Below are 20650 nucleotides of genomic sequence, written 5' to 3'. Positions count from 1 at the left end.
GAGAATTTTTTAAGGCAAAAGAAGAAATTTACAGTGCCTTAAGCTTAATTGCATTTTGTTGATCGCTTTTTGGTGCAAACTGGCTTTTGCACCTGATGTAGATGATATTTTAGACGCAATTGCTGATTTGCACAACCTGTAATTATGCCTGTTGACTGGCTTAGTGCAAATAATTATATAATATATTATTTACCCATCAAAAAAAAAATTTATATATATAGTGTATACATAATGCACAGAAAAGTAACTATGACCAAATAAGCAAAATTTTATTCATATTATTGAAAAAACATAATTATTTGTATAAGCAGTATATATATAGCTTCTGGTGAAGCTGTTAAAGTAGTTGTATGCTAAGTTACTCGGACACGGGTGCGGGTGTCCGACACGGGTGCAGATCTAGAGGTCGGATCCTTCGAGATGTAAACTATAAGATTCCGGGATATGGATCCTAGTACGGATACGGGTGCGGGGATACGGCTAAAAATAATTCAAAAATAAAATAAAAATAAAAATATATCTAAATTATGAGGAATTTGGTAAAATACTTATGTATAGCTTGTAAAGTGTAGATTTCTTTTTTATTCTCAAGCTGTAGATAAGTAAAGAATTGATTTCCTGGATAAGGTATGCTATTTTCTTCAAATTCGCCCTAGTTTTGGTTCTGATTTCGGGAATTAAATTGTATCCCGTCTCGAATTTTTCCGCCCATCGCGGTCAAAGCACCCAAAATTGTTTGACCAAATCCGGTACGGATCCCATACCCACACCCATACTATTGTCGTGTCGACACGGGTACGGTACTTAAACTGCCGTGTCGGAGCAACTTAGGTTGTATGGATGAAAAAGTTCTTAACTGAACTTGGTGTGGTTCCTTCAATAGAAGGTGCAACTCCATTGTTGTGTGACAATACTTGTAACGACCTGACTGGTCGTTTTGAGCTTTATCATTTTCGTTCAGCAGTTTGAGGCTTTGAGTAACTTCATATGGTGCATTATGACTTGCGGATAAGGTTGATTTCGATGTTCGAGAGGATCGGGTCTTCGGGATCGTTTTGGAAGAATGATTCTCAATTGAGAAGCTTTAAGTTGGAAGAGTTGACTAAGGTTTAACATAACAACTTGAAATAAACTTCATACACATGCTACCCATACTCTAGGTCCAAAATTTTGTTGACGGACTCCGATTGCCCTGGAATTTGGTGGGACACTAGGAAACGGCTTAATGACCATTGCTCATCCTTTCTCCATGATTTTCGGGTTCACTATCAAAGACAATCAAAACCATCTTAAATTTCGGGTCAAATGGCAAGATACAATTTTAAGTAGGGAGATGAAGAAGGACTTGCATATGGTATTCATTGACCTAGAAAAAGCTTATGGCAAGGTACTCTGTCCTTCTAGGGTAGGGGTAAGGCTGCGTACATCTTACCCTCCCCAGACCCCACTTGTGGGAAAATACTGGGCTTGTTGTTGTTGTTGTACTTCAGGTTATTGGGACTTTAGGACATAAATGGTAGATCTGAGACAAGACACAAATACTTCAAAAACATAAAATTTTAGGTATAAGAATAATGTTATTTTAGTTTTACTTTGAAACTCCAGTACTATTGTTGCTTGTATAATTGACCTTTCCTGATTGATTCTGAAGTAACCCATTTGTTACTGTTGTTTCAAAATGTATTTTCATTTTTTCTCTGGAAGCACATAAAAGGATTTGGAGAAGCTCGGCTATGCATCATGATGGAGGTCGACACCAAAAATAGCGCTCGTAGCCCACACTTCTCAGCTTGTTTGATGTTCCATACATCAATTTTTTCACTTCTACCTATGTTCAGGGACGAGGAGTATGAAGAATAAACGAGGTCCTAAAAAGCTGTCCCTGTTGCAGCCTTTAGAACCATCTAATTTCATTTTCATGATATTTGCAACAACTTAGAGTTTTCATGATCAAGTATACTGTTTTTTCCTTCTATTCCCTACACTATCTCTAAACAGGTAGTAAATGTAGACACTTGAACAACAACCAAAAAAAACACAGTGTAATCCTACAAGTGGGGTCTGGGGTAGTGTGTACGCAAACCTTACCCCTACCTTATGCAGATAGAGAAGTTGTTCTCGATAGACCCTCGGCTCAGTCCAGCATAGTCGCAGCATTAAAGCAAAAGAAATATAGTAATGAAATATCATGAAAAAAGCAGTAACAACAGCGAGATAGTAACAAAACCGATGCAGAAGTAACAACAGATAGTGATAGACATCCAAGAATAAGATAAAATAAGAGTAATACTAAAACCACCGATAAGGACCGGAAATAAGCTCTGCTATCTACTAACCTTCTACCCTAATTCTCGACCTCCACAACTTCGTAGCAAGGGTTATGTCCTCAGTAAGCTGAAGATGTGTCATGTTCTGCCTAATCACCTCTTCCTAATACTTCTTCGGCCTTCCTCTACCTCTCCTTAGACCCACTATATTCAACATCTCACACCTCCTCACTGCGCGTTAGTGAATCTCCTTTTCACATGTCCGAACCATCTCAGCCTCATTTCCCGCATCTTATCCTCCACGGGGGCCAACCCTACCTTTTCCCGAATATCTTTGTTCCTGGCCCTATTCCTCCTAGTATGCTTACACATCCATCTCAGCATCCTCATTTCTGTTGTTTTCATTTTTCGGACAAGAGAGTTGTTGACTGACCATACTCCGTCCCATACAATATAATTGGTCTAACCACCACTCTGTAGAACTTACCTTTAAATCTTGGAGGCACACTCTTATCACACAAGACACCGGATGCAAGCCTCCATTTCATGCACCCCGCTTCAATACGGTGTATGACATCATCATCAATCTCCTCATTACCTTGGATTACTGACCCCAGTTACTTGAAACTTCCTCTCTTGGGGATGACTTGTCATCAGGCCTCACTTCCACTTCAGCTTCCTGAGTTATGTCACTGAACTTGCACTCCATGTATTCGGCTTTGGTCCTGCTCAACTTGAAGCCTTTGGACTCCAGGGTCTGTCTCTAGACCTCCAGCCTAGCATTAACTCCGCCTCGCATATTGTTAATCAGCACTATATCATCTGCAAATAATGCACCAAGACGCCTTCCCCTGAATGTGTCGCGTCAATACATCTATCGCCAAGGAGAATAAGAACGGGCTAAGAGTTGATCCTATTGCAACCCCATCACGACTGGTAAGTGTCCCGAGTCTCCTCCCACTGTCCTTACCGGGTCTTAGCACCATCATACATGTCCTTAATCTCCCTAGTGTACACTACAGGAACACCTCTAGCCTCCAAGCACCTCCATAGGACTTCCCTTGGGACTTTGTCGAACGCTTTCTCCAGATCAATGAACATCATATGCAAGTCCCACTTCCTCACCTTATACTGCTCCACCAATCTACTTATAAGATGAATGGCTTCAGTAGTCAATCGCCCCGGCATAAAGCCGAACTGGTTCTCAAAAATACACTCTCCTCCTTACCCTCATCTCCACCATCCTCTCCCAAATTTTCATAGTGTGGCTTAACAGCTTGATACCCCTACAGTTGTTGCAATTTTGGATATCACCCTAGTTCTTGTACGACAAGGAAGTCTCTCGAGTCGCCTTCCACTGTCCTTGGCCGGGTCTTAGCACCATCACACATGTCCTTAATCGCCCTAGTGTATACTAGCCTCCAAGCACCTCTAGCCTCCAAGCACCTCCATATGACTTTCCTTAGGACTTTGTCGTATGCTTTCTCCAAATCAATGAACACTATATACAAGTCCATCTTCCTCATCCTATACTACACCACCAATCTCCTTATAAGATAAATGACTTCGATAGTCGATCGCCCCGACATAAAGCCGAACTAGTTCTCGAAAATAGACACTCTTCTCCTCATCCTCATCTCACCACCCTCTCCCAAATTTTTATAGTGTGTTGTTGCAATTTTGGGTATCACCCTTGTTCTTGTACAGCGAAATTATCGTACTCGACCTCCATTCCTCGGGCATTTTAGATGTCCTAAAAATGACATTAAACAGTCCAGTGAGTCACTCTAAGCCTGCCATGCCCGAGCTCTTCCAAAAATCCATCAAGATCTCGTCTGGCCTGGTTGTTCTTCCCCTGTTCATCTTACGTATAGCCCCCTTAACCTCTTCAACCTTTATACACCTACAACACTTAAAATCTCGGTGACTCTCAGAGTGCTCCAAATCACCCAACACAATGTTCATGTCCCCCTCTTCGTTCAAGAGTTTATGGAAGTATGTCTACCATCTTCGTCTAATATGTGCCTCTTCCACCAATACTTTGCCTTCCTCGCCTTTGATGTACTTCACTTGATCCAGGTCGCGGGCTTTCCTCTCTCACCTTGGCTAGCCTGTACAGCTTCTTCTCCCACCATTGACCTCAAGTTCTTGTCTTCGCAACTGTAACCGCTAACTTCGCCTCCTTCTTGGCTGCCTTATACCACTCCTTATTCATTCTCTTCTCCTCATCGTCTTTGCTTTCTACCATACATATTAAAATATAGACACTTCAAATAGATCCAATACACATTAAAATCTAGAGCAACTCACTAATGACTTCTAAGGTGTACTTCAGAATCAGGTTTACTCCACCACGTGAAGAATCTTATATACTCTCTTTAATTTTTCTATAACCCAAGAAATACAAGAATGAAAACTGCTGGCTTTTCATTCTAAACCTTGATGTTTGACTTTCTTTTAAGATTAAATAAGTATGGTAGGTGGAACAACACATTTGGTCTTGTGCTAGCACATCTTTTTTTTTAAAATAAATTCTTTTGATGGGTTTCAGATAGTTCTAATTAATTGGTATGTTAACTTTGTATTAGGGGTGGGCATAATACCGGCCGAACCGAAAAAATCGGTCGTACCGTAAATTTCGGTTTTTTGGTGTCGATTTAATCGGTTATTCGGTCGGTGTACGGTTTATATATTATTAAATTTCGGTATTCGGTGCGGTTAACGATTTTGGTGTTTCGGTTCTTCGGTTAACCGAAAAACCGAAGTTTTGGGTATGAGAATTGAGAAATATAGGATATTAATTATTGGGTGTGGGTTATCACTTTTGAACATATGGGCTCACCTACCTGGCCACCTCCTTTTTAGCCCAATTTACCCAATACCGTCCACAAATCTGAAGCCCAATTTACCCAAGTCTACTTACGTTACTTCCTAGTCCTACTTCCTTAGAAATTAGAAAATGTCTTAGTTCTAATTAGGGTTCTTGAGTCCTGACTTCCTTCCTCATCTTGCTGGCTGCTGCTGCTGTGCCTGCTGTGCCGACTGCCGCTCGTCGCCTGCTGTTGTTGCGCCTGCTGTGACGCCTTCTTCCTCTTCCGCCACTCGTTTTGGTGTTATTTTCGATTTTTGGTCATCTTTCCTAGACTTATTTTGGTTCTCTCTTGCTGGGTTTGCATATTATTGTTTTTTGTGTAACAGATTAGTTTTCCAGACTTGAGCAATTAGTTTTCCAGACTTATTTTAGTTATTGTTTTACGGCAGTCCCTAGCAGCCTGTAATCAGAGGGTACTAGAGCCTAACTGCTCTGCTCTTGCGATCAGCCTTCGTCCTTTCTGTAATCTGGTGGTTGGAATGGAATGATAGAGTTGACTATATGAATAAGAATGGAATGAAATTCTTACAAAGTCTGTGGTAAGGCACATGGAATGAATAACAAATTACTTAGAGTTCAGTTGACTATATGAATTGTACATAACAAAAATTCCGCTGCATTTACACCTTTTTATTCCAGAAATACGGATAAGTTTGTAGCATGTATTTGATATGGTCTTTCTTATTCATTTCTCATCTTGGCTAGTTCTTAAATTCAAGGTTCTTGTCCTTTTCCAAGGCAAGTAATCTGATTCTTTAAACACCTATTGATATTCCTTTTGAATTTGGTGTTTCGGGTCAGTTAGTTAGGCTCTGCCTTGTATTAATGAGCACCAATTGACTCAATTGAATGATTGATACATAAAAATCTTGCACCGTTAATAACCGAAAAACAAAACCGGAAATAACCGAACCGAACCTTGAAAAAACCGTACCGAACCGTAAATACTTTGGTTTGATTTGGTTATTAATATTATAAAACCGAAAACCGATAAACCGAACCGTATTTTTATACTAACCGACCGAACCGACCGACGCTCACCCCTACTTTGTATCCATTTCAATGGTTAGACATCTTTCAAAAGTTCAATGTGCTTTTTTATATGGAAAAAAATAACTTGAATGCACTTTGCTAAGAACAACGAAGATTTTATGAACGCTATCATTTCTACTATTGAAGGGGAACCTTGACGCAACGGATAAAGTTGTCACCAAGTGACCAAGAGGTCACGCGTTCAAACTGCGGAAACAACCTCTTGCAGAAATGGTAAGGCTGAAGGTACATAAGACCCAATATGGTCCGACCCTTCCCCAGACACTACGAATAGCGGGAGCTTAGTGCACTTGGCTACCCTTTTCTATCATTTCTACTATTACTCAAAAAAAGAATAATAATGAAAGCATGAAAATAATTATAAAAAAAAAAAAGTTAAGTTTCTTCAAGATAATTATGAATGGGACATGGCTAACATTCAATAACAAAAAGACAAGAACATCATATAATTAAGGAAGGAATATAACAACAAAAATGTTATATTCCTTGACCGAAGCTTAAAAGAAAATTTTGAGTCAGAAAGGAACATCTGAGGAGAAGCTCACCTTGGCATCTACAACCCAGAACTGGCTCCTTGCACTTTCAAAAGCAATTTCAGTATTCCCTAACATTCTCGCCATTGTCTTCCTAGCAGCATTAAGAACCCCTATTCCTGCACTGCACCACGAAAAGATTTAAAAAAGAGAAACCTTAAAAGCTTTACCAAAATGCACAGGCTCCTATGCCTACTAAATATAAACACAATATATTGACCTGTAAGTTGAGCTACACAGATTTTTTATAGCGGAAAAGTCTCTGATGCACATAGATGGAAATTTAACATTTAAAATATAAGGAAAACAAGCCAAGCAAGCCTCATGTTTCCATTTCACTCTGCATGATAAAAATTATGCCCCAAGCAAATGGTATACTGCAGACTACTACTACTTAGTAATGTTTAAGGGTAAGTACAGATGAACATCCTCAAGACAAATAAGCCACAAAAGAAGATAGCTCTCCCAACCTTCTCGAAGTTGTGCAAAGATAGATCTTGGAGGGCAAAATCATGAAAAAGGTTATTGAAGATGGGCCAGTAAAATATCATATGATTAGTTACTTCTATTTTTCATTGATATACCAAGTTCTTTAAGTTATAGTTTGTAAAATCTCAGAAGTTACTAACTTATAGATGTCAAATCAGTCATATACAGTAACTACACCTCAATATCCAAGCAAGTTGGGGTCGACTAAACAAATCATCACTGGCCTTTGCCACTCGTTTAAGATCATCTTAGACCCATATTACACAACATCATCATCAACAACAACAACAATAGCAATATATCAAATCAAATCAGTTATATACCAGAACACTTTTCATTATTAGGTGAGGACATAGTCCATAATAATATGTCAAAAAGGCAGGCCATGAAGCCCCCCAAAACCTAAATGAAATTTCAAAATGGAAAAAGGGAAGACAAGTACTTTTGCATGTTCGGTTTACTGCATGCCATAGCGCAACTGCACGCACAACATGAGCTGACTATTTGGATTGACTTAGGGCCAATGCCCATTTTCTTTAATGTGGTATTAGACCTAGACTCATCCTTGTTCTTGGTTTACGCAATGTTGGGGCCCCCCATGTTATGTTATCTACACTCTAGATGTCCAGCCGTAGGTGTGCTGAGGGGTGTTCACGTCCCATATTGGTAAAGGAAAAAAAGTAATTGTCTCCCTTTATGTCATGAACAATCCTCACTTCATGAGCTAGCTCTTGGAGTTGAGTTAGGTCCATGGCCCATTTTCTTTAACACCGTCAACTGTCTCTCCCCCGTTCTCAGTCCCCAAGTAACTCACGCAAAATGAAAGGCTACAATAATTCAACTCAACAAGAAACCTTATTCCTCCTATGTATCACCCTGAACATCTTCTACCAACACTAACCATTCAACAAACAATGCAAAGGCTGAATAACCAAATTTACTATACTGAATCAAACACTATTTCTATGATGCAAAGTAATTATATATGAACAAAAGGATAGGATTGAGTGGGAACATAGAAAGAGCTGTGCATTTGTGCAATCTAGAAAGAATGAAGCATATGAACCATGAAACAGTTCCTGCATAATGGCATGCTAATGACTCGAGTAAGAAATTACATGGGTGTAATTAGAGGAAAGAACAGTTTACTACTCTAACCTTCCAGCACCTGCCACCACAATCTTCATCTTTGAGAAATCAATCATTGGCCTTCCCTGTGCTCTTACAGCTCCCAAAAGGCCAGCAAGGGCAACTCCTGCAGTTCCCTGAATTGAAAACAAAATGGTACCATGTTTGTTATACAAAACTTGGTTAAACGATGAAGAGCACAGCGAATTTAAGGAACTCCAGTTAGGAATGTATTGAGGTGAAGTTAAGAGCAGACACATACAAGAATGATGCATTACGGCTCTATATTTTAAGAGGAAAGAAGAAAAAATGATTTGAGCAAATCAGTTGACTGGAAGCAAAATGTCTCATTGGGAGTAAGAAACACCCATCACAAACCAAAAAAACTAATAATGCAACAATATGTAAGAAAAAGATCAATACCAGTTGCTATCTAAGTCCCAGATTAAGGTTATAAGCATAGGAAGCAAAATAAAAAATAGTTCTTCGTATACTCGCTTTGCCAATAATTGAATTCTCTCAGTTACACAGCCGTAGTTTAAGTGTTTTCTCACATTCAAACACAACTCTCACAATTTTGAATTTCACATGTTAATGGATGAACATCATACACCGACTATGAGACACTCAAAACTTACAAGCTATAAGCATTGTAAGATTTATGTAACAATATTGCAAGACACATCAACATATGGTTAATTTAGTTAGATTCCCTTTTTCCATAATTACAGGAACCACGCTTCCTGTTTCTCCGACAATGTACACCTCCTTCAGTGGTCACATTAATAATTAATCCAAAAAGACATGATTTTTGTGATACCAAGAAAAACCCTTAGTTCTCTCCACTAATAACTTACCATGTTACTAACTTACATTACATGTGACTCAAATAGGTCAGGCCTAATTCAAAAAGAGAACCTCTCAGTTGCTGTTACAGAAAGCACCGGAAAAAAGAAGGGAAAATACATAAGTTACCCCTTAAACTTGTTCAAAAAAGTCATTTACACACCTTAATTTACAGCAACCTATCATCCCCTATTCTTGTTTGAAGTAGAATTATTACCACCCTGAAATGCCAAAACCAAGAATAGGGGGTGATAAGTCGCCCCTAAAGTTAAGGCGTGTAAATTGTAAATGACTTTTCCGGACAAGTTTAGAGGGCAACTTATGAATTTTACCAAAAAGAAAAGAATCTGGAATGCCATTAAACCATATCTGCCTGTAATTGGTGGACATTATGGAGATTGGAGAGAAAGAAACCAGTGGTGTTCTGAAGGAAAAGCTGAATCTATTTTGAAGATCAAACTCAGTTGTATACTTTTGCTTTCTTTTTGGAAAAAAGAGGAATATTTGTATCCGTGTTAGATTCACCTACAGTACTAAAAGGAACTATACTTTTGGGTCAGTTCACAGTTGTACAAATTACAGCACCCTCTTAGTGCTGTCTTTTGTGAATAAAATCCTCATTTTACTGATAAAAAAATAACATACATGTGATGACATGCACTAAGGTTATGTAGTCATTCGAACTCCATATTAAGAATGCTGGTAATGTCATCCATATAAATTTATTTTTCGTCCTGTCAAAAGTACATATTTTTTCTCAACAATATCGATTGACTCATAAAGCAAAATAGAAGTACTAGATTTTATGAGATCTCTGTTACATGTAACGTCACCAGAAGCTGGAAGTACGGAGATATACTCTGAGATTAAGCATCTTCGTAAAAGTAGAAGCAAGATAAAACATATGTACAGTCAAATAAGCACCCAAAAGAAGGATTAACATTAAGTGAAGTAAACTTTATTGTTTGTGTAAATGCAAAAAAATCCAATATCCAAACTCAGTAAAATAGAATTAAACAGGATGGCTGAAATAGAGGAGAGATATCGGAGTATGATGTGATAGAAAGATCCTTAACAAAGTAAAAGGGAAGTTCTAAAACATGATACTGAGACCCGCCATGTTTTATGAGAGTGAACGTGGATCTCTACCATAAGATGATTATCACAGAGATGCCAGCTTTAATATGGATGTACAGCTACAGAACAATTGGACAAGTCTAAGGACTGATCACACCATGCAAGTAGCATACAGGAAAATGAAAAAAAGGTAGCCTAAGATGATTTGACCATATGCTACAGAGACCTCCAAGGGACCACAGTAGTGCGACATTTGATGATTGAAGGTGCCAAACGGAAATGAGGTAGACCTAGAATCATCTAAGCGGAATTTTCCTCGAAGAACCTACAATCTCTCAAAATCAATATAGACTTGGCTAAGAACAGAAAACAATGAAGTAAAGAATCCATATAGGTGATACAACTAGTTAAGATGAAGGTTTAATTTTATTTGTTACACTTACATTAGGTCCAGTATTTACCAAAGTTTTAATTTGGCTATGTGCGTGCGCACTTGGGAAGGAAGACAAATCCAAGACGCGGCTTGGTGACAAACTAACTGGTTAACCCGAAAATGAAGCAGAGGGCTGGGAATCTTTTGCAAATTGGATCTTGAGAAAGCCTATGATCACATGAACTGGGAGTTCCTGGAATTTATAATATTGAAGATGGAAGGATAGGTGGCGAAAGTGGATTAGATTCTGCATATCAACGGCTAGATTCTCGATCCTAGTGAATAGCAGCCCTTGAGGTTTTTTTGGCTACTTGAGGGGCATGAGACAGGGCCACAGGGGGACCTGTTGCCTCACATGTTATTCATTCTAATGAAACATTGAGTTGAATGATAGATGGAGTGAGTTGTGACAGGTGGTTACTTGAGGGGCTTCTCTATAGCAAACGGGCGCAATCTACAGTGAGGGGTTCACACCTCTTGTTCACGGACAACACATACTCTTCTGTGACGTAGACATTAAACAGCTAATTTATCCGACACAGGTTCTTATACAGTTCCAGGACGTGTCAAACCTCACTATCAACCTCAGAAAGTGCGTGATTATTTTGGTGGGTGAAGTGGTCAATACTGAAAAGTGCTAAATTGCAGGGTTGAAGCTCTTCCAACTACTTATCTCAGTTTACTATTGGCTCTTCCAATGGTCTAAGAAGCATGGAGCCCGGTGGTTGAGAGAGAGGAGAAGAGGCTACCAAGATGAAACAAGAAGAAAGTGTTAATTAAGAGTACTTTGTTGAACATCCCTAGGTATTTCATGTCATAGCCAGCATCACAGGTGATTTAGAACGGTTCCAAAAAGATTTTCTACGGGAATAGTGATAGGAAGTTCTACTTGGTAAAGTTGGAAGATGTTACGTCCCCAAACAAATAGGGAGCTGGGTCTTGGATAAAGATCTCTCAGTTTTCAACAATGTCCTATTAAAAAGAGGGTCATGGAGATTCGGGATTGAAGGGAGATGATAGCGCATAAGTACATAACAGTGGAAGGAAGGAGGAAAGATTACAAAATTCACACTTCCATTTAGGTGCAGATTTTAGAGGAATATAATGAAATAATGGGAAGACTTCACGGACAACATAATTTTCAGGGCAGGAGATGGATTCATCTTTTGGAGTCACAAGTGGCATGTAGAAGAAACTTTGGGGCTTACATTCCCGAACACTTGCAGTATCTCAAGCCAAAACAAGATGACAGTACCGTAGATCCATTTGTTATGAGAGAGGGTAGTTCAAAGGACCATAAGGTTAGGAGGAACCTTGAAGACATGGAAGTAGTTGAATTCAAAGGCTGAGTAAACTGCATTACAAGCAAATTACATCACACGCTAATTAAGACTCATGGAGGTAGGAAATGGGACGAGATGAATTGTTCTCAGTAATGTCATATTATCATATACTCTTGATGAGGGAGTAATCAGGTTTTCTGCAGTTATCAATTTAGATCTCAATTCACCAAGAAAGATGTGATTTTTTACTTGGTTGGAAGCGATGGGAGTAATCATGACATCACGAATTTGAAAAAAGAAAAGGAGGATTACCTACGTTAGCTGGTGTTTTACATGCAAGATGTGGGCAACTTCCTCCTAATGTCAGGTGGCAACTCGCTTGTGGTATGAGATTTTGAGATGATTGGGACTGCAAGGGGCGATATCGGGTAAAGAAGGCACTCTCTGGCTGAACATTTAAATGAAGGAAGAAGTCGAAGAGCATGTTGCGCCATTAGCACTGTCATGGGCGGCTTTCCAACCATGCCCCATGACCCCTTGGACGCGCCTCGTGGCGTCCTGGCCAGCTTCCCAACGCCCGTCGCCACGGTCGGCCCCGTGGTCTCGGCAGCTCCAAGTGACAAGCGCGCATGTGCCTCTGTCTCCCCACCGATAGCCATCGCCCAGCCACAGGCAGATGCCAACAAAGCCGCGCGCGCAGACCCTGATGCTAAAGACAAAGTTGCTGCCAACGGACTTGTTTCTGCTTTGTAGAAGACTAAGTCCTTTTCATTGTAAATATAGAGTAGTTTTACTGCATTTTCTTTAAGTGTGATTTTCCAGCTTTTATAGGCCTAGTGATGTAACTTTGGTTTATTTTTTTTAAGCATTATTAAGGGGGACCAAGCAATCAAACTTTCAAGCAAGCAAACAATTCTCTGTACTGATGTCTCTCCTCCCGACACCGTGTTGTTTTTCTGTAATAGCTTTCATTCAATGCAATCAAGCTTTCTTTCATTCTCAATTCTCTTTTCTGCTCTCTTTCAATCGATCACGACATTGGTTTTCCCGTACGGCACTGACAATCTAGTCTAGCGTACGGAGGGGACCTCAGTTGGCGGACAGCAATCGCACTGACATCGGTTGCTTAGCCTTACGTCGCCCTTCCAAGGAACATCAGGAAGGCGCCGCGTAACAGTTGGTATCAGAGCCTAGGCTCGACATCGGACGAGGGATTACATTGCAATTACCACCATTTCTGACCATGGTGAATTATGGGGATCGCATCGCGACCCTTGAGGGAACGGTTGACGCATTACGGCCCATCGTGGAAATGGAGCCCGACCTAAAGATCAGCCTAGTGCAAAGGTTGGACGACCTGGACCGCAGACTGATCCAGGCCGAAGTTGACATAGAAAACATCAGTCGCGACTCTGAAGGAGACCGGCAAACGGCAGCCACAGAGGCAGCCGAAATTTTTGGTAAATTTGAGGTCCTCCAACAGGAACGCGCCGAGGATTTAGCCAACAGGGCACAAGAGGCAGACAGGGTGACTGCCATGCAACAAACTATAGACAACTTGACAGGCCAGCTCAACGTTGTCAACGCTGCTTTACAAGGCCTGCTTCGAGGAGGTGGAAACCAAATCGGGGGTATTGTGAACCTCGCCCCCGTGGCCCAAAAACTGAAAATTCCTGAGCCAAAGCCATACAGTGGAGCTCGAAATGCCAAAGAAGTGGAAAACTTCATCTTCGACATCGAACAATACTTCGATGCCGTGGGGGCCTAGAAGAAGCTAAGAAGGTAGCAACTGCTGCCATGTATCTTCAGGGTGATGCCAAACTCTGGTGGCGGGTGAAATACGAAGCCATCAAGGCTGGTGAAGATGCCCTCGAGACATGGGCAGAACTGAAGGCAGCCATACGCCTACAGTTCTTCCCCGAAAATGTTGAGTACAATGCTAGGAGAAAGCTACGGAAGCTCCGCCAGACCAAATCAGTGCGGGATTACGTGCGGGAATTCTCTGCGCTCATGCTGAACATCCGCGACATGGGGGACAAGGACAAACTTTTCACCTTCCTGGAAGGGTTGAAACCTTATGCCCGCATGGAGTTGCAAAGACAAAGTGTAGACACGTCACCTAAGGCAATCCAAGCAGCAGAGTGCCTTGGGGATTATCAAGTGGAAGCCCGGAAGGACAGGCCTCAACAGCCTGTCCGAAGAGGATACAAAGGAGGCCAGCCAAACACTGGTAGCCCTAGCAGAAGTGGAGGAGACCGGAGTGCAACCAAATCTAAGGCTCCCTCCTCAAGCAGTACTAGTGCTGCATCTAACAACAATGATCGGGGGAGGAAACCCCTCTCAGGATGTCGTCATTGCGGTGGACCACATTGGAACAATGAATGCCCACATGCACAAATGAACGCCCATCAAGCTTTTGAGGATGGGACGGATGACGATGCCGATGATGCGGACCAAACCGAACCAGTTGGTGCATTCAATGCCATTGTTGGCTCTATTTCTGAGCCTCTAGCGGGAACCAGTGCTGGTATCCGTAAGAAGAAAGACCCCTGTCCAATCGCCAAGAAAGGGAAAAAGAAGGCGAACGAAAGGACTCCTCCTCATCAAGAGAGGACCTTAATGTTCGTTGACATGAAGGTAAATGGCAAGCCCATTCGGGCGATGATAGACACGGGTGCTACCCACAACTACTTAGCCTCGACTCAGGTGGAGCGCCTTGGCCTAGTTGTAGGAAAGGGCAAAGGTCGTGTCAAGGCTATCAACTCACCACCTCAGCCAGTGGGTGGAATAGCCAAAGAAGTACCGGTGAAACTTGGCCCTTATGAAGGAAAGTTCAACCTGCGCGTGGTGATTATAGATGACTTCGAGTTGATAGTGGGGTTAGAATTTCTGAGACAGACCAATACCATGCCCGCACCGTAACTACTGATGATGGGAGAAAACGAAGCTAAGCCCTGCATTATTCCGTGCATTCCCATGAAGATGGCCGCCGAGAACATCTCGGCCTTGCAGTTGAAGAAGGGGGTAAAAAAACATGAACCCACGTTCCTGGCTACCCTCTGCATGGAAGATATAAAACGCTCCTCGGGTCCCATTCCTGCACCCGTGAAGGAGTTGCTTCTGGAATTTGAAGACATCATGCCACAAGACATGCCAAAGCGTCTTCCGCCTAGGCGAACTGTGGACCATGAGATTGAGTTGGTGCCGGGTGCGAAGCCACCTGCCCGGGCGCCGTACAGAATGTCACAACCCGAACTCACCGAGCTTCGGAGACAATTGACGGAAATGCTAGACACAGGGATCATCGTGCCCTCTAAGTCCTCATACGGGTCCCCTGTGCTATTCCAAAAGAAACATGATGGTAGTTTACGACTCTGCGTGGATTACCGGGCTCTAAACAAAATCACCGTGAAAAACAAGTACCCTATCCCGCTAATGGCAGACTTGTTTGATAGACTGGGTGGTGCGACGGTATTCACCAAAATAGACCTGAGGACAGGATATTGGCAAGTTTGGATTGCAGAGGGTGATGAGCACAAGACAACCTGTGTGACAAGATATGGGTCGTACGACTTCCTGGTTATGCCCTTTGGCTTGACTAACGCGCCAGCCACATTTTGCACCTTGATGAACCAAGTCTTCCGAGAATACATTGATGAATTCGTCGTGGTTTATTTGGATGACATTGTGGTATATAGCCAGACACTGGAAGAACACCTGGCGCATTTGCGGAAGGTCCTAGCCCGATTACGGGAGCACGAATTATATGCAAAGCTATCCAAGTGCTCCTTTGCTCAGAAATAAATTGACTTCCTCGGACATGTCATCAAGGAAGGGCGGATCAAGATGGACCAGCAGAAGATTCAGGCCATCACAGAATGGCAGCCTCCCAAGGATATACACGCCTTGAGGTCGTTCCTTGGCCTATGCAACTTCTATCGGCGTTTTGTGAAAAGTTACTCCCTCATTGCAGTGCCGCTGACAGAACTTCTCAAGAAGGTCACACCGTGGGATTGGGGCCCCAAGCGGGCAGAGGCCTTCGACGCATTGAAGATGGCTATGTCTAGTAGCCCAGTCTTAGCCCTACCTGACTTGGCCAAGCCATTCGAAGTGCAAACGGATGCCTCCGACTATGCACTTGGTGGAGTATTGCTACAGGAAGGGCATCACGTAGCATACGAGAGCCGAAAACTGAAGGATGCAGAGCGGCGCTATGCCGCCCATGAGAAAGAATTATTGGTTGTCGTTCATTGCTTACGCCTTTGGAGGCATTATCTACTGGGAGCCCCATTCGTGGTCAAGACAGACAACACAGCCGTTAGCCATTTCATGACCCAGCCAAAGCTGAATGGTCGACAGGCTAGGTGGCAGGAACTCCTAGCGGAATTTCACTTCAACCTGGAGTACCGAAGTGGGAAGACCAATCATGTTGCTGATGCACTCAGCCGGAGAGCTGATCTAGCATCGGTGTGTCTACTCGCAGCCCTAAAGGGAAGCGAAGTAACTACCACCATAAAAGACCAGATACAGGATCTACTCATCAAGGATCCTGCTGCACAGTATTTGGTTGATTTGGTAGGACAGGGCAAGACTCGCCAGTTCTACACCGAAGATGGTTTCCTGAAAGTGAAAGGGAACCGACTTTATGTTCCTAAAGGAGGAGATCTGCGAAGGGCTCTTCTGGCGGAATGCCACGATACTTTGTGGGTCGGTCATCCCGATAAGGAACGCACCATGGCACTGCTTCGCCATGCATATTATTTGCCTCAAATGGTCGATGACGTCGCTCAGTATGTGAAGACTTGTCTAGTATGCCAGAAGGATAAGTCAGACCGCTTGACGTAGGCAGGGCCCTTGGAACCACTAGCTGTCCCAAAAAGACCTTGGGAAAGCGTTTCCCTGGACTTCATCACCGGATTGCCCAAGGTAGGAGATCTCACAACTATCTTGGTTGTGGTGGATCGGTTTTCCAAGTATGCTACCTTTATAGCAGCCCCACAATATATATCAGCAGAAGATACAGCTCGACTATTCTTCTCTCATGTCGTCAAATATTGGGGCCTACCTAAAGACATTGTTAGTGATCGTGACTCACGCTTCACTAGCAACTTTTGGACCCAACTCTTTAAGTGCCTCGGGTCAAAATTGAGTCATAGCTCAAGTTTTCATCCGCAATCTGATGGCCAGACGGAGCGATTCAATGGCATGCTAGAGGAATATCTCCGACACTTTGTGACCGGATCGCAGAAGAACTGGGTGAAGCTTCTGGATGCTGCTCAACTGTGTTTCAATTCACAAAAGAGCTCAAGTACCAACAAAAGCGCTTTTGAAATTGTTACCGGACAGCAACCGCTACTCCCACACACAGTGAACGCCCCAAACATGTCAAAATCTCCTCGAGCTGCTAGCTTCTCAAAAGAATGGAAGCAAAATTTGGAGATAGTGCGGAGCTATCTTGTCAAAGCCCAAAAGCGGATGAAGAGGCATGCTGATCAGAATCGCCGCTTTGTTGAATACCAAGTGGGAGACAAAGTGATGGTCAAAATCCCAAAGCGGTACTTGTTTGCAGGGGTCCATGACCCTCGCCTATTGCAAAAATATATTGGACCCTTGTCCATTGAAAGGCGCATTGGGAAAGTTGCATACCGGGTGGATACCCCAGCTTGGTGGAAAATCCATCTTGTTTTCTATGTCAGTCTCCTGAAACCTTTTTCGGGAAGATATGGAGGATCCTTCACGAAGCCAACTCACAATACCAAGTATTCGAGGTCCCAATTCAACCGGGAAAAGGCGTGCTGAAGCTATTCTGGATGATCGAGTGATTCACGCCTCAAGAAAAGATCACCAGGAGTTCTTGGTGAAATGGCAGGGATGTGATGCAGAAGAGAATACTTGGGAGAGGGGAACAAACCTCAAAGCCTACAAGAGCCTAATTGATGATTACCTTGTAAGGAAGGCGCCGAGGACGTCCCAACTCAGGTGGGGGAGAATGTCATGGGCGGCTTTCCAACCATGCCCCATGACCCCTTGGACGGCCCCGTGGTCTCGGCAGCTCCAAGTGACAAGCGCGCATGTGCCTTTGTCGCCCCGCCGATAGCCATCGCCAGCGCCCAGCCACAGGCAGATGCCAACAACGCCGCGCGCGCAGACAATGCCGCGCGCGCAGATCCTGATGCTAAAGACAAAGTTAATGCCAACGGACTTGTTTCTGCTTTGTAGAAGACTATGTCCTTTTCATTGTAAATATAAAGTAGTTTTACTGCATTTTCTTTAAGTGTGATTTTCCAGCTTTTATAGGCCTAGTGATGTAACTTTGGTTTTTTTTTTTTTAAGCATTATTAAGGGGGACTAAGCAATCAAACTTTCAAGCAAGCAAATAATTCTCTGTACTGGTGTCTCTCCCCCCCCCGACACCGTATTGTTTTTTTGTAATAGCTTTCATTCAATGCAATCAAGCTTTCTTTCATTCTCAATTCTCTTTTCTGCTCTCTCTTTCAATCGATCACGACATTGGTTTTCCCATACGGCACTGACAATCTAGTCTAGCGTACGGAGGGGACCTCAGTTGGCGGACAGCAATCGCACTGACATCGGTTGCTTAGCCTTACGTCGCCCTTCCAAGGAACATCAGGAAGGCGTCGCGTAACAGCACTCATGTGAGTCTTGTGGAAAAAGTGAAATAGAAGAGCTTTGAAGAGATAAAGAAAGACTATATATTTGAGGAATATCCTCTCATTCCTAGTTTCTTTCTCAAGCACCCATGAATTTTCAGTTTGTATAGAACATTAAGTGTCGTTCATAGATAATCATATTATGTTGTAAGTTCTCTACTTTTTGGCATACTGATCAGATAGGGGAGATTCTTCCATTATTAATAAAATTATTTACCTTATCCCAGAAATGTACTTGTATACTATTGTAGGGATAAGTGAGATATTCAGAGATACTAAGAATAAAAAGATATGCTTATCCCTTCTTGAAAATAGTTGATTTGTCAAGCACTATGCCATCTCAACAAACAAGAAGGGTATGGCTAAGAGGCCAGTGTTCTTAAAGGCTAGCTTAAAGTGCTCTTAAGCCCTAACGCGCGCCAAAGCCCACGTCGTGCGTCTCACCTGGCTTAGTTGGAGATTTAGTGTAGGCATCAAGGTTCTAGGTCATGCTCATCTACTGAGCTCCCCAGAACAGCTTAGCTTAGTAGTTTAACTCTTTTTACTGGCATGGACGAGGCCTGGCGTTGCTGGATGCTACTGATTAATAGAACACGGGGAGGAGGAAAAAAGAAAGGCTTATGATGAACATCTATGTGAGTCGATCATTTCCAAGATCCCATTCCACTTTTTTCTTATATAGCGAAAACGCCTTACAGTCTGAAGTTTTATGCTTAAGGAAGAAATGCTCTTGGTGAATGCAGGACTTGGCAACCAGCAGTGGACAATAAATATAGTTTACGATGTGATTCATTAGTTGCTAAGAAAAAGTCATGATTAAAGTTTTATTGATTAAGAACAAGAAATTAGAGATTTAGTATAAGAAAACTAGCAAACAAAGACCTACAAATTTAAAATAGAAATTGGTCTTGATTGGCATGATTTTAACCGCATATATGTAGCTTAATTATAGTGTTTTCATTCTTTTGTCCAATTAAATGTTCTTTGTGTATATAGTCACCTTTTCTTGCATTACATTTCTATTATTTTTCCTTGACGCTTCTTTGCTAAAACCCACGCTTTAATTGCGCTGTAAACTTAGAGCTCCCAAAAATATTGGTGCTTTTTCACTGTTCACTTTTCACTACTCTGGAGAGGTGCAACAACACAAGTGATCAGTCAAGTATTATGCTTTTCCATTTCAACAAACAAGGAGGGTATGAGTAAGGGGTGCAACAACAATAGGGACTTGACCACTGAAGTTTCACCTCAGTCTAGCACCCAAGCACAAGAAAAGGTTGGGGAAGTAATGCCATGTAAAGAAATATCACAATTCTTGAGTAGCCTTTGTGCACTCTCAAATAACATGAGACACCATGGGGTGAATCCACATACTTTTTTCTTTTTTTTCTCCCGTTAAGGTTTGCAGACACATAAACATGTAGAAGCCTTGAATGTCTTACTGATGTTTTTACCAGTTTATACTTTTGCTAAATTCAATACAATACCCTAATCCTAAGAATGTCAATCAATGAGGTAAGAGCTTTTAATTATACACTCATTTACAACTGTAATCTTATTTTGCCAAACACTAAAATACTTCTACGATGACTGATAAAGTTATTTACCTGGACATCATCATTAAACATTCTATAGTTGTTTCTATAACGCTGCAACAACTTGAAGGCCCACTTGCTTTGAAAATCTTCAAACTGTGAATTAAAAGGGCATTACATACATAACATGATATTTGTGACGAGAATGAAGACGAGAGCTCAAATGACCAAGGAATGTACCTGCACAATCACATGGGGCCAACGAGTATAAACAGCCTCCATAAATTCATCAATTACTTCAAGATACTCCTCTCCATCAAGTCGACGCTCTTGCAATCCCAAATCTGTGGGCATGAAAAAGAATATCCTCAGCTTCAGTGAAAATGAATGACATATATCCTGAATTTATGGGCATTACTGGTAACAAGCTAAAGTATGACGGAGTAACAATATATCAAAAATG

At 42.0% G+C, this 20650-nt stretch overlaps 1 protein-coding gene across 1 annotated transcript in view; it reads right to left on the bottom strand.

The window, feature by feature from the left end:
- Nucleotides 1–20650, bottom strand: part of LOC104111265 (NAD-dependent malic enzyme 62 kDa isoform, mitochondrial) — a 46478-nt gene that overhangs the window by 10800 nt on the left and 15028 nt on the right. Inside the window, exons 7-10 of the mRNA XM_070191726.1 lie at nt 20428–20531; nt 20260–20343; nt 8373–8479; nt 6738–6849 (exon numbers count right to left, since the gene is read on the bottom strand). Of these exons, the coding sequence (XP_070047827.1) occupies nt 6738–6849; nt 8373–8479; nt 20260–20343; nt 20428–20531 (407 nt within the window). The remainder of the gene's footprint in view (nt 1–6737; nt 6850–8372; nt 8480–20259; nt 20344–20427; nt 20532–20650) is intronic.

The sequence above is a fragment of the Nicotiana tomentosiformis genome, chromosome 12 (genome assembly GCF_000390325.3).
Source record: "Nicotiana tomentosiformis chromosome 12, ASM39032v3, whole genome shotgun sequence".
Taxonomy (NCBI): Eukaryota; Viridiplantae; Streptophyta; class Magnoliopsida; order Solanales; family Solanaceae; genus Nicotiana; species Nicotiana tomentosiformis.
The sequence above is the reverse complement of the archived record's forward strand: the minus strand, read 5'-3'. Positions and strand labels throughout refer to the sequence as shown.